This window comes from Scyliorhinus torazame, chromosome 17 (genome assembly GCF_047496885.1).
Source record: "Scyliorhinus torazame isolate Kashiwa2021f chromosome 17, sScyTor2.1, whole genome shotgun sequence".
Classification (NCBI taxonomy): Eukaryota; Metazoa; Chordata; class Chondrichthyes; order Carcharhiniformes; family Scyliorhinidae; genus Scyliorhinus; species Scyliorhinus torazame.
The window spans coordinates 136983882-137008309 of record NC_092723.1 but is presented as its reverse complement, the minus strand read 5'-3'; the positions used below and the strand labels follow the sequence as shown (position 1 = coordinate 137008309).

The window sequence follows — 24428 nt, the reverse complement described above, 5'->3', positions numbered from 1 at the left end:
GTGAAAGCGAGTGAAACTAGCCGAATGAGGGTGAAAGAGAGTGCAACGAGACCAAGGCGAGTGAAAGGAGACGAAGGAGGGTGAAAGCGAGTGAAAGGAGACAAAGGAGGATGAAAGCGAGTGAAACCACATGAAGGAGGGTGAAAGAGAGTGAAACGAGACGAAGGAGGGTGAAAGCAAGTGAAACGATACGAAGGAGGGTGAAAGAGAGTGAAAGGAGACGAAGGAGGGTGAAAGTGATAAAAACGAGACGAAGGAGTGTGAAAGAGAGTGAAACGAGATGAAGGAGGGTGAAAGAGAGTGAAACGAGACCAAGGAGGGTGAAAGAGAGTGAAAGGAGACGAAGGAGGGTGAGAGTGAAACGAGACGAAGGAGGGTGAAAGAGTGTGAAACAAGACGAAGGAGGATGAAAGCGAGTGAAACGAGACGACGCAGGGTGAATGCGAGTGAAACGATACGAAGGAGGGTGAAAGGAGACGAAGGAGGGTGAAAGCAAGTGAAGCGAGACGAAGGAGGGTGAAAGCGAGTGAAACGAGACGAAGGAGGATGAAAGAGTGAAACGAGACGAAGGAGGGTGAAAGAGAGTGAAAGGAGACGAAGGAGGGTGAAAGCGAGTGAAACGAGACGAAGGAGGGTGAAAGCGAGTGAAACGAGACGAAGGAGGGTGAAAGAGAGTGAAACGAGACGAAGGAGGGTGAAAGCGAGTGAAACGAGACGAAGGAGGGTGAAAGAGAGACAAACGAGACCAAGGAGGGTTAAATGGAGCGAAACAGGAGGAAGGAGGGTTAAAGATAGTCAAACAATACGAAGGAGGGTTAAAGAGAGTCAAACGAGATGAAGGAGGGTGAAAGAGAGTGAAACGAGACGAAGGAGAGTAAAAGCGGGTGAAACGAGACGAAGGAGGGTGAAAGCGAGTGAAACGAGACGAAGGAGGGTGAAAGAGTGAAACGAGACGAAGGAGGGTGAAAGAGAGTGAAACGAGACGAAGGAGAGTGAAAGCGGGTGAAACGAGACGAAGGAGGGTGAAAGCGAGTGAAAGGAGACGAAGGTGGGTGAAAGCGAGTGAAACGAGACGAAGGAGGGTGAAAGAGATTGAAATGAGACGAAGGAGGGTGAAAGCGAGTGAAAGGAGACGAAGGAGGGTGAAAGAGAGTGAAACGAGACGAAGGAGGGTGAAAGCGAATGAAACGAGACGAAGGAGGGTGAAAGAGAGAGACAGGAGATGAAGGAGGGTGAAAGAGAGAGACAGGAGATGAAGGAGGGTGAAAGCGAGTGAAACTAGCCGAATAAGGGTGAAAGAGAGTGAAAGGAGACGAAGGAGGGTGAAAGCGAGTGAAACGAGACGAAGAGGGTGAAAGAGAGTGAAACGAGACCAAGGCGAGTGAAAGGAGACGAAGGAGGGTGAAAGCGAGTGCAACGAGACCAAGGCGAGTGAAAGGAGACGAAGGAGGGTGAAAGCGAGTGAAAGGAGACAAAGGAGGATGAAAGCGAGTGAAACCACATGAAGCAGGGTGAGAGTGAAACGAGACGAAGGAAGGTGAAAGCAAGTGAAACGAGACGAAGGAGGGTGAAAGCGAGTGAAACGAGACGAAGGAGGGTGAAAGCGAGTGAAACAAGACGAAGGAGGGTGAAAGAGTGTTAAACGAGACGAAGGAGGGTGAAAGAGATTGAAAGGAGACGAAGGAGCGTGAAAGCGAGTGAAAGGAGACGAAGGAGGGTGAAAGCGAGTGAAAGGAGACGAAGGAGGGTGAAAGAGATTGAAAGGAGACGAAGGAGGGTGAAAGCGAGTGAAAGGAGACGAAGCAGGGTGAAAGAGAGTGAAACGAGACGAAGGAGGGTGAAATGAGGGAAACGAGATGAAGGAGGGTGAAAGAGAGTGAAAGGAGACGAAGGTGGGTGAAAGCGAGTGAAACGAGACGAAGGAGGGTGAAAGAGATTGAAACGAGACGAAGGAGGGTGAAAGCGAGTGAAAGGAGACGAAGGAGGGTGAAAGAGAGTGAACGGAGACGAAGGAGGGTGAAAGCGACTGAAACGAGACGAAGGAGGGTGAAAGTGAGGGAAACGAGACGAAGGAGGGTGAAAGCGACTGAAACGAGACGAAGGAGGGTGAAAGTGAGGGAAACGAGACGAAGGAGGGTGTAAGCGAGTGAAACGAGACGAAGGAGGGTGAAAGAGAGTGAAACAAGACGAAGGAGGGTGAAAGCGAGTGAAACGAGACGAAGGAGGGTGAAAGCGAGTGAAACGAGACCAAGTCGAGTGAAAGGAGACGAAGGAGGGTGAAAGCGAGTGAAACCACATGAAGGAGGGTGAAAGAGAGTGAAACGAGACGAAGGAGAGTGAAAGCAAGTGAAACGAGACGAAGGAGGGAGAAAGCGAGTGAAACGAAACGAAGGAGGGTGAAAGCGAGTGAAACGAGACGAAGGAGGATGAAAGCGAGTGAAACGAGATGAATGAGGGTGAAAGCGAGTGAAACGAGACGAAGGAGGGTGAAAGAGTGAAACGAGACGAAGGAGGGTGAAAGCGAGTGAAAGGAGACGAAGGAGGGTGAAAGCGAGTGACACGAGACGAAGGAGGGTGAAAGAGAGTGAAACGATACGAAGGAGGGTGAAAGTGAGTGAAACGAGACGAAGGAGGGTGAAAGTGAGTGAAACGAGACGAAGGAAGGTCAAAGAGAGTGAAACGAGACGAAAGAGGGTGAAAGAGAGTGAAACGAGACGAAGGAGGATGAAAGCGAGTGAAACCACATGAAGGAGGAGGGTGAGAGTGAAACGAGACGAAGGAGGGTGAAAGCTAGTGAAAGGAGACGAAGGAGGGTGAAAGAGTGAAAGGAGACGAAGGAGGGTGAAAGCGAGTGAAAGGGGACGGATGGTGAAAGCGAGTGAAACAAGATGAAGGAGGGTGAAAGAGTGAAAGGAGACGAAGGAGGGTGAAAGCGAGTGAAACGAGACGAAGGAGGGTGAAAGATTGTGAAACGAGACGAAGGAGGGTGAAAGCGAGTGAAAGGAGACGAAGGAGGGTGAAAGCGAGTGAAAGGAGATGAAGGAGGGTGAAAGCGAGTGAAAGGAGATGAAGGAGGGTGAAAGAGTGTGAAACGAGACGAAAAAGGGTGAAAGCGAGTGAAAGGAGACGAAGGAGGGTGAAAGAGAGTTAAACGAGACGAAGGAGGGTGAAAGAGTGTGAAACGAGACGAAGGAGGGTCAAAGCGAGTGAAAGGGGACGGATGGTGAAAGCGAGTGAAACAAGATGAAGGAGGGTGAAAGAGTGAAAGGAGACGAAGGAGGGTGAGAGCGAGTGAAAGGAGACGAAGGAGGGTGAAAGCGAGTGAAACGAGTCGTATGAGGGCGAAAGAGAGTGAAAGGAGACGAAGGAGGGTGAAAGCGAGTGAAACGAGACGAAGGAGGGTGAAAGAGTGTGAAACGAGACGAAGGAGGGTGAAAGCGAGTGAAACGAGACGAAGGAGGGTGAAAGAGACTGAAACAAGATGAAGGATGGTGAAAGCGAGTGAAAGGAGACGAAGGAGGGTGAAAGCGAGTGAAAGGAGACGAAGGAGGGTGAAAGCGAGTGAAAGGAGACGAAGGAGGGTGAAAGAGAGTGAAACAAGATGAAGGAGGGTGAAAGAGAGTGAAACGAGACGAAGGAGGGTGAAAGAGAGTGGAACGAGACGAAGGTGGGTGAGAGAGTGAAACGAGACGAAGGAGGGTGAAAGAGAGTGAAAGGAGACGATGGAGGGTGAAAGCTAGTGAAAGGAGACGAAGGAGGGTGAAAGCGAGTGAAAGGGGACGGAGGGTGAAAGCGAGTGAAACAAGACGAAGGAGGGTGAAAGAGTGAAAGGAGACGAAGGAGGGTGAAAGCGAGTGAAAGGAGATGAAGGAGGGTGAAAGAGAGTTAAACGAGATGAAGGAGGGTGAAAGAGAGTGAAAGGAGACGAAGCAGGGTGAATGCGAGTGAAAGGAGACGAAGGAGGGTGAAAGCGAGTGAAAGGGGACGGAGGGTGAAAGCGAGTGAAACGAGACGAAGGAGGGTGAAAGAGTGTGAAACAAGATGAAGGAGGGTGAAAGCGAGTGAAAGGAGACGAAGGAGGGTGAGAGTGAAACGAGACGAAGGAGGGTTAAAGAGAGTGAAACGAGACGAAGGAGGGTGAAAGAGAGTGAAACGAGATGAAGGAGGGTGAAAGAGAGTGAAACGAGACAAAGGAGGGTGAAAGAGAGTGAAACAAGATGAAGGAGGGTGAAAGCGAGTGAAACGAGACTAAGGAGGATGAAAGAGTGAAACGAGACGAAGGAGGGTGAAAGAGAGTGAAAGGAGACGAAGGAGGGTGAAAAAGAGTGAAACGAGACGAAGGAGGGTGAAAGCGAGTGAAACGAGACGAAGGAGGGTGAAAGAGAGTGAAACGAGACGAAGGAGGTTGAAAGCGAGTGAAACGAGACGAAGGAGGGTGAAAGAGAGACAAACGAGACCAAGGAGGGTTAAAGGGAGCGAAACAGGAGGAAGGAGGGTAAAAGATAGTCAAACAATACGAAGGAGGGTTAAAGAGAGTCAAACGAGATGAAGGAGGGTGAAAGCCACTGAAACGAGACGAAGGAGGGTGAAAGAGAGTGAAACGAGACGAAGGAGAGTAAAAGCGGGTGAAACGAGACGAAGGAGGGTGAAAGCGAGTGAAACGAGACGAAGGAGGGTGAAAGAGAGTGAAACGAGACGAAGGAGGGTGAAAGAGAGTGAAACGAGACGAAGGAGAGTGAAAGCGGGTGAAACGAGACGAAGGAGGGTGAAAGCGAGTGAAAGGAGACGAAGGTGGGTGAAAGCGAGTGAAACGAGACGAAGGAGGGTGAAAGAGATTGAAATGAGACGAAGGAGGGTGAAAGCGAGTGAAAGGAGACGAAGGAGGGTGAAAGAGAGTGAAACGAGACGAAGGAGGGTGAAAGCGAGTGAAAGGAGACGTAGGAAGGTGAAAGCGACTGAAACGAGACGAAGGAGGGTGAAAGTGAGGGAAACGAGACGAAGGAGGGTGTAAGCGAGTGAAACGAGATGAAGGAGGGTGAAAGAGAGAGACAGGAGATGAAGGAGGGTGAAAGCGAGTGAAACTAGCCGAATAAGGGTGAAAGAGAGTGAAAGGAGATGAAGGAGGGTGAAAGCGAGTGAAACGAGACGAAGAGGGTGAAAGAGAGTGCAACGAGACCAAGGCGAGTGAAAGGAGACGAAGGAGGGTGAAAGCGAGTGAAAGGAGACAAAGGAGGATGAAAGCGAGTGAAACCACATGAAGCAGGGTGAGAGTGAAACGAGACGAAGGAGGGTGAAAGCAAGTGAAACGAGACGAAGGAGGGTGAAAGCGAGTGAAACAAGACGAAGGAGGGTGAAAGAGTGTTAAACGAGACGAAGGAGGGTGAAAGAGATTGAAAGGAGGCGAAGGAGCATGAAAGCGAGTGAAAGGAGACGAAGGAGGATGAAAGCGAGTGAAACCACATGAAGGAGGGTGAAAGAGAGTGAAACGAGCCGAAGGAGAGTGAAAGCAAGTGAAATGAGACGAAGGAGGGAGAAAGCGAGTGAAACGAAACGAAGGAGGGTGAAAGCGAGTGAAACGAGACGAAGGAGGATGAAAGCGAGTGAAACGAGATGAATGAGGGTGAAAGCGAGTGAAACGAGACGAAGGAGGGTGAAAGAGTGAAACGAGACGAAGGAGGGTGAAAGAGTGAAACGAGACGAAGGAGGGGGAAAGCGAGTGAAAGGAGACGAAGGAGGGTGAAAGCGAGTGACACGAGACGAAGGAGGGTGAAAGAGAGTGCAACGATACGAAGGAGGGTGAAAGTGAGTGAAACGAGACGAAGGAGGGTGAAAGTGAGTGAAAGGAGACGAAGGAAGGTCAAAGAGAGTGAAACGAGACGAAAGAGGGTGAAAGCGAGTGAAACGAGACGAAGGAGGGTGAAAGAGTGAAACGAGACGAAGGAGGGTGAAAGAGAGTGAAACGAGAGGAAGGAGGGTGAAAGAGAGTGAAACGAGACGAAGGAGGATGAAAGCGAGTGAAACCACATTGAGGAGGAGGGTGAGAGTGAAACGAGACGAAGGAGGGTGAAAGCGAATGAAAGGAGACGAAGGAGGGTGAAAGCGAGTGAAAGGAGACATAGGAGGGTGAAAGAGAGTGAACGGAGACGAAGGAGGGTGAAAGCGACTGAAACGAGACGAAGGAGGGTGAAAGTGAGGGAAACAAGACGAAGGAGGGTGAAAGCTACTGAAACGAGACGAAGGAGGGTGAAAGTGAGGGAAACGAGACGAAGGAGGGTGTAAGCGAGTGAAACGAGATGAAGGAGGGTGAAAGAGAGAGAAAGGAGACGAAGGAGGGTGAAAGAGAGAGAAAGGAGATGAAGGAGGGTGAAAGCGAGTGAAACTAGCCGAATGAGGGTGAAAGAGAGTGCAACGAGACCAAGGCGAGTGAAAGGAGACGAAGGAGGGTGAAAGCGAGTGAAAGGAGACAAAGGAGGATGAAAGCGAGTGAAACCACATGAAGGAGGGTGAAAGAGAGTGAAACGAGACGAAGGAGGGTGAAAGCAAGTGAAACGATACGAAGGAGGGTGAAAGAGAGTGAAAGGAGACGAAGGAGGGTGAAAGTGATAAAAACGAGACGAAGGAGTGTGAAAGAGAGTGAAACGAGATGAAGGAGGGTGAAAGAGAGTGAAACGAGACCAAGGAGGGTGAAAGAGAGTGAAAGGAGACGAAGGAGGGTGAGAGTGAAACGAGACGAAGGAGGGTGAAAGAGTGTGAAACAAGACGAAGGAGGATGAAAGCGAGTGAAACGAGACGACGCAGGGTGAATGCGAGTGAAACGATACGAAGGAGGGTGAAAGCGAGTGAAAGGAGACGAAGGAGGGTGAAAGCAAGTGAAGCGAGACGAAGGAGGGTGAAAGCGAGTGAAACGAGACGAAGGAGGATGAAAGAGTGAAACGAGACGAAGGAGGGTGAAAGAGAGTGAAAGGAGACGAAGGAGGGTGAAAGCGAGTGAAACGAGACGAAGGAGGGTGAAAGCGAGTGAAACGAGACGAAGGAGGGTGAAAGAGAGTGAAACGAGACGAAGGAGGGTGAAAGCGAGTGAAACGAGACGAAGGAGGGTGAAAGAGAGACAAACGAGACCAAGGAGGGTGAAAGAGAGCAAAACAGGATGAAGGAGGGTTACAGAGAGTCAAACAAGACGAAGGAGGGTTAAAGAGAGCGAAACAAGATGAAGGAGGGTTAAAGAGAGTCAAACGAGACGAAGGAGGGTGAAAGAGAGTGAAATGAGACGAAGGAGGGTGAACAGAGTCAAACGAGATGAAGGAAGGTGAAAGAGAGTGAAACGAGACGAAGGAGGGTGAAAGAGAGTGAAACGAGACGAAGGAGGGTGAAAGAGACTGAAACAAGATGAAGGAGGGTGAAAGAGTGTGAAACAGCAGAGGACAGTAGAGCAGAGCTGCTGATTGGCTGTTGCAAGGGAAATTTGCATACCTCCAATGTGGTCACCCTAACTTGAAGTTGGTTTGTGGAGGAGCCGTTGTCTTAAACACTTAAACCCGAAACACTTCTTCAGTGTTTCCCTCCCTACCCTCTCCTCGAACCAAAAAAAAAACAACCGCTGTAAAGATCAAGATGAAGGCTCGAGGTCAGGTAGAAGTAGAAAGAAGTTGAACCGTGACACCACAGCCTGCAGGTAAGGGATTGGCTGGTGACTGGAAAGTAGTTTTTATTTTATTTTCCCTCAGGTGCAGGGTGCAGAGGTTGCTGAGTGAGTGCTTGCTGAGAAGGGGAGTGAATAACAGGTAAGCTCTTTCTTTTTTTATCGAGAGGGGATGGCAGGGAAGGTAGTGCAATGTTCCTCCTGCAGAATGTTTGAGGTGAGGGATGCCGACAGTGTCCCTGCTGATTTCATCTGTGGGACGTGCACCTATCTCCAGCTCCTCAGAAACCGCGTTAGGGAACTGGAGCTGGATGAACTTTGGATCATTCGGGAGGCAGAGGTGGTCATAGGTAGAAGCTTCAGGGATGTAGTTCCTCCGAAGAATAAAGATAGATGGGTAACGGTGAGATGGGCTGGGAGGAAGCAGTCAGTACAGGGATCCCCTGTGGCCGCCAACAACCCCGAGCCAAATCTCCACTCTGGCCCTGATCGAAACCGAATCTCCAGCCAGTGGGGCGCATGGTCCAAGATAACTATCCCCGCATTCTCTGCCTCCTCCACCCCAACCAAAATCTGCTGAATCATACAAGGTAATCAATCCTCGAATACATCTTCTCGACATGTGAAAGAAGGAATACTCCCTTCCCCCTGGGTTCCGAAAGCGCCATGGATCCACCATACCCATCCTGTCCATAATCCCCCCCAGTTCACTTGCCATTCGTACCCTACCCATCGACCTGGTGCTCGACCTATCCACCCTCGGCTCTAGGATACAATTAAAATCTCCTCCCATGATCAACTGGTACGTGGCCAAATCCGGGATCGCTGTCAGCAACCCCTTCATAAAAACCACATCATCCCAATTTGGGGCATACACATTTACCAACACCACCGGTGCCCCTTCCAATACCCCACTCATAATCACATCTCTCCCACCCGGATCCGTCACCTCCTTCGCACTCACAAATCCCATTTTTCTGCTCATTAAAATCACCACTCTGCTCGCTTTCGAATCAAACCCTGAGTGAAAAACCTGCCAGACCCACCCCTTCCTTTACCTAACCTGGTCCTTCACACGGAGGTGTGTCTCCTGCAGAAAGACCAGCCCCGCTTTCAAGCTCCTGAGGTGCGTGAACACCTGCGGCCTTTTAACCGGCCCATTCAGTCCCCGGACGTTCCATGCTCCCAGCCTTACCGGAGGCTTATGCATCCAATCCCCTCTGCCGTCTGTCCTCTTCCCCACTTAACTCCTGCCCCTTTAATTCCACCCTGTACCTAGCCCAGCCTAGATGGCCCCTTTCTCCAGCCATGACCATGTCATCTCCCACACCCTGCCACGTCGCAACCTCCCCCCCGCCACCCCCCCCCCCCCCCCCCGCAAACGGCCTTTCACCCTCCCCCGGCCACCCGTCTCGGCTGTCGACCCCACCACCTCACTTCCGTTCACCAGCATAACCTGCTAGCGCAGCAACCTCTGCCCAAAGGCACTTACCAATGACCTCCCGCCCCCCCTCCCCCCCCCCCCCCCCCCGCCCACTCATCAGCTCCAAGAGGAAGGCTCCCTGATGACCTTACCCTCACTCACACAAAGACTTCTCCTAAACTCCAGGCAGCCTTCTTCAAAAGCAAACAAACAAATGTTAAGCATTATCAGTCCCAGAAAACAGGAGGGTGGGGCGGGAACATCCACTCCCACATAAACTTTCCACCCCTTACAATACCAACAGTAAACAGCAAACCTCCTCCTCCCCCCCCAAAAAAAAGTGAACATTCCCCAATCCCTACCTCCACTTCGAACATGCTCCCAACCATTACAAAGTGCCAGCACCCCGGTTCCCAAACATTGTCCACCCAGTTCTCCCCCAGTTTATGCTCCTTAATGAAGACTTTGGCCGCTTCAGGGGTCTCGAAATAAAACTCCCGGCTTCCGAACGTCACCCATAATTTCGCCAGGTAGAGCAACTCAAACCTGATCTGCCGCCGGTACAGCACCGCCTTGGCCTTGTTGAAGCTTGCCTGTCACTTTGCCAACTAGGCTCCAATGTCCTGATAAATCCGACCTTATTCTCCTCCCAGTCGCAGGTACGCTTCTCTCTGGCTCAACGCAGAATCTTCTTTCTCTTCAAATTTGTGGAGTCTCACGATCACCGCTTGCGGCGGCTCCCCAGCACTAGGCTTGACTCAGGCCCCGATGCACTCTGTCCACTTCAGGCGCCTTATCTAGCATCCCTTCTGCCACCATCTTAGAGACACACGTCGTGGCACTCCCACTTTCCACTCCTTCAGGCAGGCTCACTATTTGCAGGTTCTGCCTTCTGGAGGCATTCTCCTACTCCTCCACCTTTGCCTTCAACGTTTTCCAGAGGTCTCCTTCGGAGCCCCACCTCCGCCTCCAGAGTCACCACACAATCGCTGTGGTTGAAGATCACTCCATCAATCTCCTGAATCTGTGACCCCTGCACCTCCAAACACGTCTCCACCCGTTCCAAAGAACACTTCAGGGATGCCACCACTTCTTCAGTGGCCTTTGCGCGATCCTCTTGCATTTGTTCTCTCTGTTGCTGGAATTCAGCTTGAATAAAGGTGAAGCCTTCCAGCTTACATCAGCCTTTCCTCCGCCTACATGCTTAAAGTGGCTTTCGTTGTTGCTGCAGCAGCAGAAGCTTGTTCCAGCATTTCACCCAAATCTCTCTGTTTTCTGCCGGGTCTGGTAAACAGCAGACATACCACTCCTGAGGGAAATTACTACTCCAACATTCACCTACGTCTTTTCATCAAAATTCCACCCAGTACTGGCTAAAAAGAGCTCTTTTCTGTGACTTTGAGCAGGAGCCACTCTGTATGTGACCACTTACTCCATGGCCCACACCGGAAGTCGTGTTTTACCATTTTCTTGCCTTTAATAATTAATAAACTTACTCCATGTTTAACTCGAGAAAGCCTGGTTAAATTGGCTCCTTTTCACACATAACTCTTGGGTCTGAGAAAAAGTTGTGTGTGAAAATGGATCCTCTAGATTAATTTTTTGTTGCGACAGAAGTGGGTGAATAAAGACAATGAGCCAGTTCATCCAAACCTCAACTGGAATTATCACAATTTAGGAGCATTCCAATTGGATGGTGACTAATTGAGGGGGTCTCACCCAGAACAGTGACTTTGGGGAACCTCACCTGGGGCGGCTTTTAACAATATTTTATTTTTCCTTCAGGCTTATGTTTTTTGGAGACAACTTTAATTTTTTTTTCTCCCAATTACGATCCATGGGCTCTGGAAGAACTTCAACCATATGTTCATTCTTTATTCATGTATTTAGGCATTAGAGCCTGTAAGCTATTCAACTTTAAAGGACATCCGAACGGCAGCATGGTAGCACAGTGGGTAGCACTGTTGCTTCACAGCTCCAGGGTCCCAGGTTCGATTCCCGTCTTGGGCCACTGTCTGTGCGGAGTCTGCACGTTCTCCCCGTGTCAGCGTGGGTTTTCTCCGGGTGCTCCAGTTTCCTCCCACAGTCCAAAGATGTGCAGGTTAGGTGGATTGGCCATGATAAATTGCCTTTAGTGTCCAAAATTGCCCTTAGTGTTGGTGTGGCTGCTGGGTTATGGGGATAGGGTGGAGGTGTGGACTTGGGTCGGGTGCTCTTTCCAAGAGCCGGTGCAGACTCGATGGGCCGAATGGCCTCTTTCTGCACTTTAAATTCTATGATAAGTAGACATGAGGCGCTCGGGATTATATACCATTAGCCAGTTTGTTCAAAATGTTTATTGTGTACAAGTAAGAAGATGATGTTAGCTTTATAAATGCAAGTCTCAGAAATTAGCATTCATGTACAATGTGTTTTTAAATGGCATCGGATGGTACTCAACATTGCTAATCAATGTTCCTGCTTAGCAACATTTGCCACCAAGACACCAGAAAAACTTCCTGCTCTCCTCAGTATAATTTGATGGGATCTGTTCATCCAATGTAACAACAAAATGGTAGGGAAATTTTAAACTCTTGGCTGAAAACCCAGTGGGATGTACACGCTACTTACCCATGAGCTTAAGTGGGAGGTCTGCTCCATTTAACTGACAATTTTATGAACATTGCACCATCCAACTGCCTACTTGAATGAGTGTACAGAGGAAGCTCAGCAGTTATGCCACCTATCCCCAAGTCTATTGTGAGTGCATACTGAGAAGAACAATAGTTCCAACAATAATCTCCATATCAAACATACAAACAGCCCAAAACATTCAACAATCATTACTCGTTTTAATCCTTTAACCAACATCCTAACCATGCTGCCATATTTAAATACGAAGCACGTTAGTTTTATCAACATGCTTCCTACAGGAAACCTTATAAATAGCAGCTCATTACCATTGTGTGTTTTCCCCGAAGGCAGGTCCTTGGTTCATCATCTTCTTCAGTCTCAGTCCTGCACTAGTCTTTTCATTTTACAACTTTACTCAATTTTCAAGCCATCCAACACAGATATTCTCTTCCTCTTCTTGAAATCTTCCCTGAAATTTTCCTTCCATAACATTCCTTACCAATCTGATTCTTCTGTGCCCTGCCCAGTCTTTGCCTTTTTCTAATTACCTTAAGCAAATTCCTTTGTTCATTTATTCCTCATTTGTTACTTCTTTTTGCCCAGGTGATCCTTTCCATTCTCCTTCAAGCTCAAACCCAGTGTGATGAATATGATTGATCACTTACGAAGGAATGAGTGATGAACTGATCACATTAGTAAAAACTGACACTAATACAGGAATTAATTATAAAGACCACATTTATGCAGTAAAGAATAGACAACTATTCAGTCAGATTAATTTACTAAAAAGGCAATATCAACTGTCTAATTACATTACTGTAAATATTAAATTTATCAGTTTAAACTCCCATTTATTCAGTTTGGACATAGTCCAAATAAAATTGCATTTTAATAATCAACAATTCTGAAAATCAATGTCTTAAGTTAGGCATTTGTGGAAAATTCTACTTGTGTACTGATGATTAAAAAGACAACTCATTGTCTATTGTTTTGGTGAACACATCCATCTCAAATAAGAATTTTATTAAATATAACAAATTAAAACAAATCAATCTTTCTGATGCAAAACAAGTAGTTTGCCAAGTTAACAAACTACAGGCTGCAAGTTCACAAAATGATGCAAGTTCAGCCTTTTCTGGTGCTTATACATAGCAAAACAGCAACAAACATTTAATCACAAAGGAAGTGTCCTGTTAAAGTTTTCCATGGATTTCCCTTTTCATGCAGAGATTGATTGCTGGACTCATTATTTCAGACTTTACTTCACAATGGAAATTAAATGTTCCCAAACATAATGTCACGGATACCTGAAAACAAACAGGATATTACATGTGAAGGTACAGTGGGTAATTAGGAATAGGTAGTTGGTTGATTTCATCCCACTACTTCCACATGTCCATTTTTTCTCCCAAGGTTAAAAAGGAAACTTATATGAAAGTGGATTTGAATTTAGTTTTATGGCACTACACTCGAAGTCCAGTCCTCAGAAATGACATTTCACTTGAAACAGGGGAAAAACAGGCAACCCACACCCCTCCTATGAAGGGAAGAACACCTTAAAAAGGGAATTTCATCATTTGGAGCCACTGCTTTAAAAAGTAACTTGATTCTATTCATTGTTTTCTTAAACGGTTACTTTGCAAAGTGGCTTGGAGGAGAGTACCTGGGAGTAATTCAGAAATAAACCATTCAAATAAATGGATCTGCTGCTGCTAATCCTTCACAGTAGTAGTTGCCTAATGCTATCCCATTATCTCCCCTTGCCCTTTTCCTTCAACCACCAATTTTTAAAAGAATTGGTATCTGGATGCTGCTGGTCAGGCTCGCATTTGTTGTCCATTCCTAAATGCCCTCAAGAAGGTGATGATGAGCTGCCTTCTTGAACTGCTGCAGTCACATGGGAACACATGACTTAGGAGTAGGCCATTCAGCCTTTCAAAACTGCTCCACCATTCAATACAATCATGGCTCACCTGGTTGTGGTTTCAACTTCACTTTCCTGTCTCCACTCCTCAACCTTTGACTACTTTGTCTATCAAAAATATGTCCCAAATCTGCCTTCAATAAATTCAATGACCCAGCCTCCAATGCTCTCTGGTGAAGAGAATGCCATTTGCTAACAACCCTCAAGAAAAAATTCTCCTCACTTCAGTCTTAAAAGGGAGACCTCATATTCTTAAAATGTGTTCCACAGTTGTAGTCTCCCCCACGACTGGAAACATCCTTCGAGTATGCACCCTATCAAGCCCTCGGGATCTTGTTTTGCAATATCATCTCTAAACGCCAACGGGTCTAGGCTCAACCTTTCTTCATAAGATAAGCCTTCATCCCAGGAATGAGTTGAGGGCCCCTTTCCTCGGCAGCTTCTAACGCATTGTATCATTTTTCAAATAAGGAGACCAAAACTGTACGCAGTGCTCCAAATGTGGTCTCACCAATGCCCTGTTCAGCTGCAGTAAGACGTTCCTCCTGTTATATTCCATTCCCCTTGTTATAAATGTCAACATTCCATTTATTTGTCTTCCTAACCATTTGCACTGCCAAAGTGCCCAGATTGCAGTGCAAAGCCAGCAGGAGCACTGTCTGGATGCCAGGGTGGCACTGCCAAGGGCTGGGGCGAGGGGGCCATGCCCATAAAACAAGGCCGATTTGGGGGGGGGGGGGGGGGGGGGGAGAGAGGGGTTGAACGGTGAGAGAGTGCAGGGCAGGTAGATAGGGGCCTCTGGGAGCTTAGATCGGTGATGGGTGGGGGTCCTGGAAGGGAGGGGGTGTTGTAAGGAGGCTTGGGGGGGTGGGGTAGTGTCCATGTGTGTGGGGGGTGACTTTGACGATTGGGAGGTGGGGGGGTAAGCTCACTTAGGGCACCCTTTCAAAATGGCGGCTCGATCTCGGAGTTCAGCTCCCCAGTGCTAAAAAAATTCTAAGTGTGGGCTAAACCGGTGAGGAACACCCCAGGACCCCAAAAAATGACTAAGTGTCATTGAATAGAGGTGGGAAACCCGGCAGAGTCGGTGGGAAATTCCCTGAAAAACGAAACCTGTTGTGAGGCTCGCTGTTGGCCTTTCCCGGGATTCTCCGGCCGTGTTGTGCTCTCGTCACAAATTAACTTAGAATATTTTGGGGAAAATCGCGCCCATCACCTTTCAGTCAATCCACACAGAAGTTTCCTTTTCACATTGTTATCTATAGGGTGTCAATACAAAGCATAAAAAGATTACCAAAGTCACCACTATCCTTTGTGGCCCAGCAGATGCAATAATGTTGCAGTAGTTGTTGCAAAAGCTCCTTCTCATCCAAGAATTCAAGATGTTCTATCCTGGGGGGAACCAGTAAATTAATATTAGAGAAAGGGATGAGCTAGCCCATGGTGACAGTCGTGTTGCACTGCCACTAGATACACACAAAATAACACAATAATTATAAAGAGTCATCAAGTCTGCTCCGTCATTCAACATGATCATATGTGATAGACATAGTGGCAATATTTAGTGTCAACACATCGTAAAAATCAAAAGCTCAGGAAATTCAAAAAATAGCTCAGCCTTCAATATAAATCTCTAAAATTAGGGAATTAACTTTGGAAAGTTTATTCCAGTATATTCCTGCATTTGTGGCCTTTAAACCTATATTTTTGTTAGTTATTCTGGCTGACATGACAACCATAAATTGCTATTATTACTCATCTAGATAGGTCAGAAAAAAGTTGACCTACAAAATGGCCTAACAGACTTAATTTGACAATTGCCCTGACACATAAATTCATACACTGCTTTGATTTGTAATGTTAGCAGCAGGGGAGTACTGAAAATCACAATCAAAATTAAAAGTACCTCTGAATGTCTGCTTGTGGCAAACTGTTATAAACTGTCATCATGTCCATAGTATTCGCATGATCCCAGCCATTCAAAAGAAACCGATCTTTCTGTTAAGTAATAAGCCCAAACAATTTGAAAAGAGAAACAATTAACTACCATACTTATAAATCTGTACAATATTCAGGAACCATTGCAATCCTATTTGAAATTCAATTTAAATAGAAGAAAACAAATGTTTGTATTTAACTAGCACCTCATCATGTCTCAATGTGCTTAATGTTTTTTTCCTAGAGTGCAGTGACTGGTTATATAATTTAGGTAATTTGGACATTCTGAATTCTCCCTCTGTGTAACCGAACAGGCGCCATGTGGTGACTAGGGGCTTTGCACAACATCGAGGGCTGAAGGGCCTGTACTGCTCTGTAATGGTCTATGTTCACAGTAACTTCATTGCAGTATTAATGCAAGCCTACTTGTGACAATAAAGATTATTATTATAGACAACTGTAGCTGTTCAGTACTATCAAACAACAAGATGAATGGCTACTTAATCTGATTTTAGTGTTGGAAAGAAGCAAAACTGGAAAATGAAAGCAGAAAATTAAAAAGAGCTTGTGGAAGGCAGAGAAAACAAAACTGACAGTAAAGGAGTTGTTCAGTGATTAGTTGGATGTACTTCAATGTGAGGAGTCTAGTGAATAAGGCAGATGAGCTGCGGGCACAAGTAGACATCTGGAAGTCTGGTACAATGTTGCTATCATTGAAACATGGCTTAAAGAAGGGCAGGAAAGGCAGATTTAGAGTTTTCAGATCAGATAGAGATGGAGATAAAAAAGGAAGGGGTGGGAATGTTGGTCAAACAATGTACAGTTCTGAGGAGGAAAGATGTATGAGGAGTATGAAGCTGTATGAGGGCGGAAGAGAGTCAGGCACACTGCTGGGAGTATACTTATAGATTTCCAAGCAGTCAGAGGAATTATAGAAGAGCAAATATGTAGGCAAATTTCTGAGACATGCAAAAGCAATAGTAGTGGATTTCAACTATTCAAATATTAACTGGGATAGAATCAGTGTAAAGGTACGGAGGGTACTGATTTAAGAAAAACAATCTCCTGAATGCTTTTCAAGCCAGTACATACACAGGAAGAACCACAAGGGAAGGGGATGTTCTGGACTTAGTTTTAGGGAATTGCACTGGCCAGATGAAAAAGGCTATCAGTGGGAGAGCAGTTAGGTGGTAGTGATATTAGTTCAGACAGATTCAGTGTAGTTATGGAAAAGGACAGAGAAAGACTAGGAGCAAGAGGTCACAATTGGGGATAGGTAACCTGTGATTAGCTTAAGTGGACTGGAAACGCAAATATAAATCACAGGCCCTGCAGTGGTAGGAGGAGGAGATACAAATTTCAGAACAAATATGTTGCAAAAAAGAAAAAAGATGGGTTGGAACCTCAAATCCAGAGCTCCTTGGATGTCAAGTAGCATTGTAGAATAAGGCAAAAAGGGAAACTTAATGTCTCAGAGAATCCCTACTGCACAGAAGGAAACCATTCAGATCCTGGAGTCCGCACCGACACTCTGAAAAAGCACCCCACCCCGGTACCCCCTCTGCCCTATCCCCTTAACTCCAACTAGCCTTTGGTCACTAAGGGGAAATCCACCCAACGTACACAGCATTGGACTGTGAGGAAACCAGAGCACTCGGAGGAAACTCACACAGACACGAGAATAATGTACAAACTCCACACAGTCATCAGAGGTCGAAACTGAACCTTGGATCCCTGGTGTTGAGGCAGCAGTGTTAACCACTATGCCGTCCTTATGCTATGTTATAGCAGGAGTTCAATAATATAGAAAGCCTACAAGAATATAGAAAGTGCAGGAGTGAAGTTACATAGGAAATTAGGAAAGTTAAGGAGGGCATGAAAAAATATTGTCAAGAAGAATTAGGGAAAACCCAAAGATATTTTGTAAACACAAAGAACAAGAGAATGACTAAGCAAGAACAGGGCAGATGAGAGACAAATGAGCATGGTACTTTATGAATAATTTGTTTCTGTGATCACAAAAGAGGGGGAACAATACTGACAGTTTGATGAAGAAGTTTGCAGATGATATAAAAACTGGCTATGTGGTTGATCGTGAGGAAGAAACCTGTAGATTGCAGGAAGCTACCAATGGACTAATCAAGTGAGTGGAATAAAGGTCGGCATGGTAGCACAGAGATTAGCACTGTTGCTTCACAGCACCAGGGACCCGGGTTTGATTCCCAGCTTGGGTCACTGTCTGTGCGGAGTCTGCACGTTCTCCTAGTGCCTGCGTGGGTTTCCTCCAGGTGCTCCAGTTTCCTCCCACAGTCCAAAGATGGGCAGGTTTGGTTGATTGTACATTCTGAATTCTCCCTCTGTACCCGAACAGATGCAGGAATGTGGTGACTAGGGGATTTTCACAATAACTTCATTGCAGCGTTAATGTAAGTCTACATGTGACACTAATAAAGATTATTATTAAAGTGGCAAATGGAATTCAATCTGGAGTAACTGGAGGGCATGCATTTGAGGAGGAAAAACAAGACAAGGAGATACACAATAAATGGTAGGATACTGAGAAGTACAGAGGAGCTGAGGTACTACGAGTTTATATCCACAGATTCCTGAACGTAGCAGGATAGGTAGATGAGGTAGCATACAAGATACTTTCCTTTATTAGCCAGAGCATAAAATACAAGAGCATGGAAGTTATGCTAGAACTATGTAGGACACTGATTCGGGCATACATAGGTAGAGCATGTGTACACTTCTGGCCACCACATTACAAAAATTATGTGATCACACTCGAGAAGGTACAGAGATTTATAAAGATGTTGCCAGAACTGGAACATGTTAGCTATGAGGAAACACTGAATAGGCTGGAATTATTTTCTTTAGAAAACAGGAGGCTGAAGGCCGATCGAATTGAGCTTTGTAAAACGATGATGGACCTATTTCCCTTAGCAGTGCAGTCAATGACATGGGACATAGATAAAGTACTTGTAAGAAGAATTAGAGGGAAGATAGGAGACACCACCCAGGCAGTGGTGCAGGTCTGGAGCTCACTACCTGAAAAGTGTGGAGAGCTAGAAACCCTCACTGCATTTAAAAGTATTTAAAAATGTGCTTAAAGAGCCATAACTTAAAGCTATGGGCCAACAGTGGTAAAGTGCGATTAGTCTTAATTGCTCTTTCTCATCCAACAGAGTGATTGGCTTCCTTCTGTGCAGCAAAATTCAATGACAAGTAAAATTCCCCTTTAAAAAAACAAATGAAAAACTAATATAAATAATGCAATTGTGACAAAAGTATACACAACCTGGGGGCAGTACAGTGGTTGCATGGCGTAGAGGACCCGGGTTCGATCCCAGCTCCGGGTCATAGTTCATGTGGAGTTTGCACATTCTCCGTGTCTGTGTGGGTCTCACCCCCACAGCCCAAAAGGATGTGCAGGGTAGGTAGATTGGCCATGCCACATTGCCCCTTAATTGGGAAAAAAAAGAATTGGGTACTCGAAAATTCAAAAAAAAAGTATACACAACCTGCGTTTCCAGAGTCTGACAGATGTCTACTCCAGCAAGGTTACACTGCCGTCGCTGCAAGTTTTCTATCATCACCTGGCCAAAACGATCAGTCATGTTCACCTGAAAAATGCACAATCATTCGAATGTTTCCATTAGCTGATAGACTGAAAGATCGCAAAGAACAATGGTGGTCTGTCTGGGATATGTTGAGCTGCTCAGGAAGAAAAGCCAGTCATCTGTTAAAACTGAAATTACACACAAAAACTAGTATATCTCACATAAAAACGATGCAAAGTGTTAGATTTTTTTGGAACAGTGTCTATTGTTACGGTGGCAAACACCGCTGCCTTTTTGCCTTCAGTTTCCCCAAAACAGAAAAAGACAAGAAGTCAATCTGACATTAGATGACATGGGTTAAAGGAAAACTGTTGGTTTGAATCTCAGGAGATTCCTTGCTTTTATAGTAGCGAGACATGATGCACAATGCCCTCAATTATCCCAATGCCCGAGACTTCCGGGTGCGGCTATGACCAGCTGAGTCGCACGTTTCGGCAGCTCCCTGTGAAACGGACTTTTGGGCTCTTGATAGGAGCCCCAACGGCAATTTTGACGGCTAAAAACACTGTGCGGTAAACCAGAAGGGAATCCCCCCTGGATACGGATGGAAAAAGGAGGAGAGAGTGGCCAGATTGCAGTGGATCCTTTAGAACAGCGGCAAGGAAGGCAAGCAAAAACCAAGATGGTGTCGGAAGGTGGCAGTTTAACATGGGGCCCTGAACAACAAGAGTTCTTGAAATGCTGTGTGGAAGAGATCAAAAAGGAAATGAAGAAAGAGCTGTTGGCCCCGATACTACAGGCGATCGAAGGGCTAAAGGAGGAACAAAAGACCCAGGAGCGGGAGCTTCGGGTCGTGAAGGCAAAGGCAGCCGAGAATGAGGACGATATACAGGGCCTGGTGGTGAAGACGGAGACGCAGGAGGCACATCAGAAACGATGTGTGGAAAGGTTGGAGGCACTGGAAAACAACGCAAGGAGGAACAACCTGAGGATTCTTGGTCTTCCTGAAGGTGCGGAGGGAGCGGACGTCGGGGCATATGTGAGCACGATGCTGCACTCGTTAATGGGAGAGGAGGCCCCGGCGGGTCCGTTGGAGGTGGAGGGAGCATACCGAGTGATGGCGCGAGGACCGAGAGCAGGAGAAATTCCCAGAGCCATAGTGGTGAGATTCCTCCGTTTTAAGGATAGAGAAATGGTCCTTAGATGGGCGAAGAAAACTCGGAGCAGTAAATGGGAGAACGCGGTGATCCGCGTATACCAAGACTGGAGTGCGGAGGTGGCGAGAAGGAGGGCGAGCTTTAATCGGGCCAAGGCGGTGCTTCATAAAAAGAAGATAAAATTTGGAATGCTGCAACCGGCAAGACTGTGGGTCACATATCGAGGGAGGCACCACTACTTTGAGATGGCGGATGAAGCGTGGACTTTTATTGTGGAAGAAAAACTGGAATGAGCGGGTTATTAAAAAGAACGTTCGAACAAAGTGGTGGGGCGAATGTGGGGGGCAAAGAGGGGTTTTATGTACTAATCCTGCGATGTGGTAACTTTTCTCTCTCCCACAGGTGGTGATGGGGGGAGGAGGGGAGGTGGAGGAGATGGGGCGTTGGCCATTAGGGGCGGGGCCAAGGGAGAAGCGCGGGCTTGGTTCCCGCGCTATGATAATCATGGCGGGAATAGAGAAGCAGGAAGGAGGGGGCGTCGCACGGTGCGAGCCGAGGTCACGAGGGGAAGCCGAGGTCAGCCAGAGTTTGCTGACTTCTGGGAGCAACATGGGGGGAGTAATTATGCTAGCGGGGGATCTAGCGGGGGGGGGGTGGGAGGGGGGAATTACTGGGTTGCTGCTGCTGGGGAGAGGGGGGAGCTGGTATGGGAGAGGATGGGCGGGGGGGCACCGCCTGGGGGAGATACAGCTGCGTGGGAACCGGGTGAGGAGCTGGAAAAAGGTGATGGCTAATCGACAAGGGGGGGGGGGGGGGGTAGGAAGCCCCCCAACTCGGCTGATCACGTGGAACGTGAGAGGGCTGAACGGGCCGATAAAGAGGGCACGGGTACTCGCACACCTTAAGAAACTTAAGGCAGATGTGGTTATGTTACAGGAAACGCACCTGAAACTGATAGACCAGGTTAGGCTACGCAAAGGATGGGTGGGGCAGGTGTTCCATTCGGGGCTAGATGCGAAAAACAGGGGGGTGGCTATATTAGTGGGGAAGCGGGTAATGTTCGAGGCAAAGACTATAGTGGCGGATAACGGGGGCAGATACGTGATGGTGAGTGGCAAACTACAGGGGGAGACGGTGGTTTTGGTAAACGTATATGCCCCGAACTGGGATGATGCCAATTTTATGAGGCGGATGCTAGGACGCATTCCGGACCTAGAGATGGGAAAGCTGATAATGGGGGGAGATTTTAATACGGTGTTGGAACCAGGGCTGGATAGGTCGAAGTCCAGGACTGGAAGGAGGCCGGCAGCAGCCAAGGTACTTAAAGATTTTATGGAGCAGATGGGAGGTGTAGACCCGTGGAGATTTAGCAGACCTCGGAGTAAGGAGTTCTCGTTTTTCTCCTATGTCCATAAAGTCTACTCGCGAATAGACTTTTTTGTGCTGGGTAGGGCATTGATCCCGAAGGTGAGGGGAACGGAGTATACGGCTATAGCCATTTCGGATCACGCTCCACACTGGGTGGACTTGGAGATAGGGGAGGAAACAGGAGGGCGCCCACCCTGGAGAATGGACATGGGACTAATGGCAGATGAGGGGGTGTGTCTAAGGGTGAGGGGATGCATTGAAAAGTACTTGGAACTCAATGATAATGGGGAGGTCCAGGTGGGAGTGGTCTGGGAGGCGTTGAAGGCGGTGGTTAGAGGGGAGCTGATATCAATAAGGGCACATAAAGGGAAGCAGGAGAGTAAGGAACGGGAGCGGTTGCTGCAAGAACTTTTGAGGGTGGACAGACAATATGCGGAAGCACCGGAGGAGGGACTGTACAGGGAAAGGCAAAGGCTACATGTAGAATTTGACTTGCTGACTACAGGCACTGCAGAGGCACAATGGAGGAAGGCACAGGGCGTACAGTACGAATATGGGGAGAAGGCGAGCAGGTTGCTGGCACACCAATTGAGGAAAAGGGGAGCAGCGAGGGAAATAGGGGGAGTGAGGGATGAGGAAGGAGAGATGGAGCGGGGAGCGGAGAGAGTGAATGGAGTGTTCAAGACATTTTATAAAAAATTATATGAAGCTCAACCCCCGGATGGGAGGGAGAGAATGATGGGCTTCTTGGATCGGCTGGAATTTCCCAAGGTGGAAGAGCAGGAAAGGGTGGGACTGGGAGCACAGATCGAGGTAGAAGAAGTGGTGAAAGGAATTAGGAGCATGCAGGCGGGAAAGGCCCCGGGACCGGATGGATTCCCAGTCGAATTCTATAGAAAATATGTGGACTTGCTCGCCCCGGTACTGACGAGGACCTTTAATGAGGCAAAGGAAAGGGGACAACTGCCCCCGACTATGTCTGAAGCAACGATATCGCTTCTCTTAAAGAAGGAAAAGGACCCGCTACAATGCGGGTCCTATAGACCTATTTCCCTCCTAAATGTAGATGCCAAGGTCCTGGCCAAGGTAATGGCAATGAGAATAGAGGAATGTGTCCCGGGGGTGGTCCACGAGGACCAAACTGGGTTTGTGAAGGGGAGACAGCTGAACACGAATATACGGAGGTTGTTAGGGGTAATGATGATGGCCCCACCAGAGGGAGAAACGGAGATAGTAGTGGCGATGGATGCCGAGAAAGCATTTGATAGAGTGGAGTGGGATTATTTGTGGGAGGTGTTGAGGAGATTTGGTTTTGGCGAGGGGTATGTTAGATGGGTGCAGCTGTTGTATAGGGCCCCAGTGGCGAGCATGGTCACGAATGGACGGGGATCTGCATATTTTCGGCTCCATAGAGGGACAAGGCAGGGATGCCCTCTGTCCACATTATTGTTTGCACTGGCGATTGAGCCCCTGGCGATAGCGTTGAGGGTTTCCAAGAAGTGGAGGGGAGTACTTAGGGGAGGAGAAGAGCACCGGGTATCTTTGTATGCGGACGATTTGCTACTATACGTGGCGGACCCGGCGGAGGGGATGCCAGAAATAATGCAGATACTTGGGGGGTTTGGGGATTTTTCAGGGTATAAATTGAACATGGGGAAAAGTGAGTTGTTTGTGGTGCATCCAGGGGAGCAGAGTAGAGAAATAGAGGACCTACCGTTGAGGAAGGTAACAAGGGACTTTCGTTACCTGGGGATCCAGATAGCTCAGAATTGGGGCACATTGCATAGGTTAAATTTAACGCGGTTGGTGGAACAGATGGAGGAGGATTTCAAGAGATGGGATATGGTATCCCTGTCAATGGCAGGGAGGGTGCAGGCGGTTAAGATGGTGGTCCTCCCGAGATTCCTCTTTGTGTTTCAGTGCCTCCCGGTGGTGATCACGAAGGCTTTTTTTTTTTTTTTTTAAAAGGATTGAAAAGAGCATCATGGGTTTTGTGTGGGCCGGGAAGACCCCGAGAGTGAGGAAGGGATTCTTACAGCGTAGCAGGGATAGGGGGGGGCTGGCACTACCGAGCCTGAGTGAGTATTATTGGGCCGCTAATATTTCAATGGTGAGTAAGTGGATGGGAGAGGAGGAGGGAGCGGCGTGGAAGAGATTAGAGAGGGCGTCCTGTAGGGGGACTAGCCTACAGGCTATGGTGACAGCCCCATTGCCGTTCTCACCGAGGAACTACACCACAAGCCCGGTGGTGGTGGCTACACTGAAGATTTGGGGACAGTGGAGACGGCATAGGGGAAAGACTGGAGCCTTGGGGGGTCCCCGATAAGAAACAACCATAGGTTTGCCCCGGGGGGAATGGATGGGGGATATGGAATGTGGCAAAGAGCAGGAATAACGCAACTGAAAGATCTGTTTGTGGATGGGAAGTTCGCGAGTCTGGGAGCGCTGACCGAGAAATATGGGTTGCCCCAAGGGAATGCATTCAGGTATATGCAACTGAGGGCTTTTGCGAGGCAACAGGTGAGGGAATTCCCGCAGCTCCCGACACAAGAGGTGCAGGACAGAGTGATCTCAAAGACATGGGTGGGGGATGGTAAGGTGTCAGATATATATAGGGAAATGAGGGACGAAGGGGAGACTATGGTAGATGAACTAAAAGGGAAATGGGAAGAAGAGCTGGGGGAGGAGATCGAGGAGGGGCTGTGGGCAGATGCCCTAAGCAGGGTAAACTCGTCGTCCTCGTGTGCCAGGCTAAGCCTGATTCAGTTTAAGGTATTACACAGGGCACATATGACTGGAGCAC

At 47.8% G+C, this 24428-nt stretch overlaps 1 protein-coding gene across 4 annotated transcripts in view; it reads right to left on the bottom strand.

Moving 5' to 3' along the window:
- Nucleotides 1-12395: 12395 nt before the first annotated feature.
- Nucleotides 12396-24428, bottom strand: part of LOC140394176 (leucine carboxyl methyltransferase 1-like) — a 56142-nt gene continuing 44109 nt past the window's right edge. For all 4 annotated transcript variants that reach the window (XM_072481125.1, XM_072481124.1, XM_072481126.1 and 1 more), the window contains exons 9-12: nt 19062-19163; nt 15506-15597; nt 14894-14991; nt 12396-12982 (exon numbers count right to left, since the gene is read on the bottom strand). In XM_072481125.1, the coding sequence (XP_072337226.1) occupies nt 12951-12982; nt 14894-14991; nt 15506-15597; nt 19062-19163 (324 nt within the window). In that variant the 3' untranslated portion in view covers nt 12396-12950. The remainder of the gene's footprint in view (nt 12983-14893; nt 14992-15505; nt 15598-19061; nt 19164-24428) is intronic.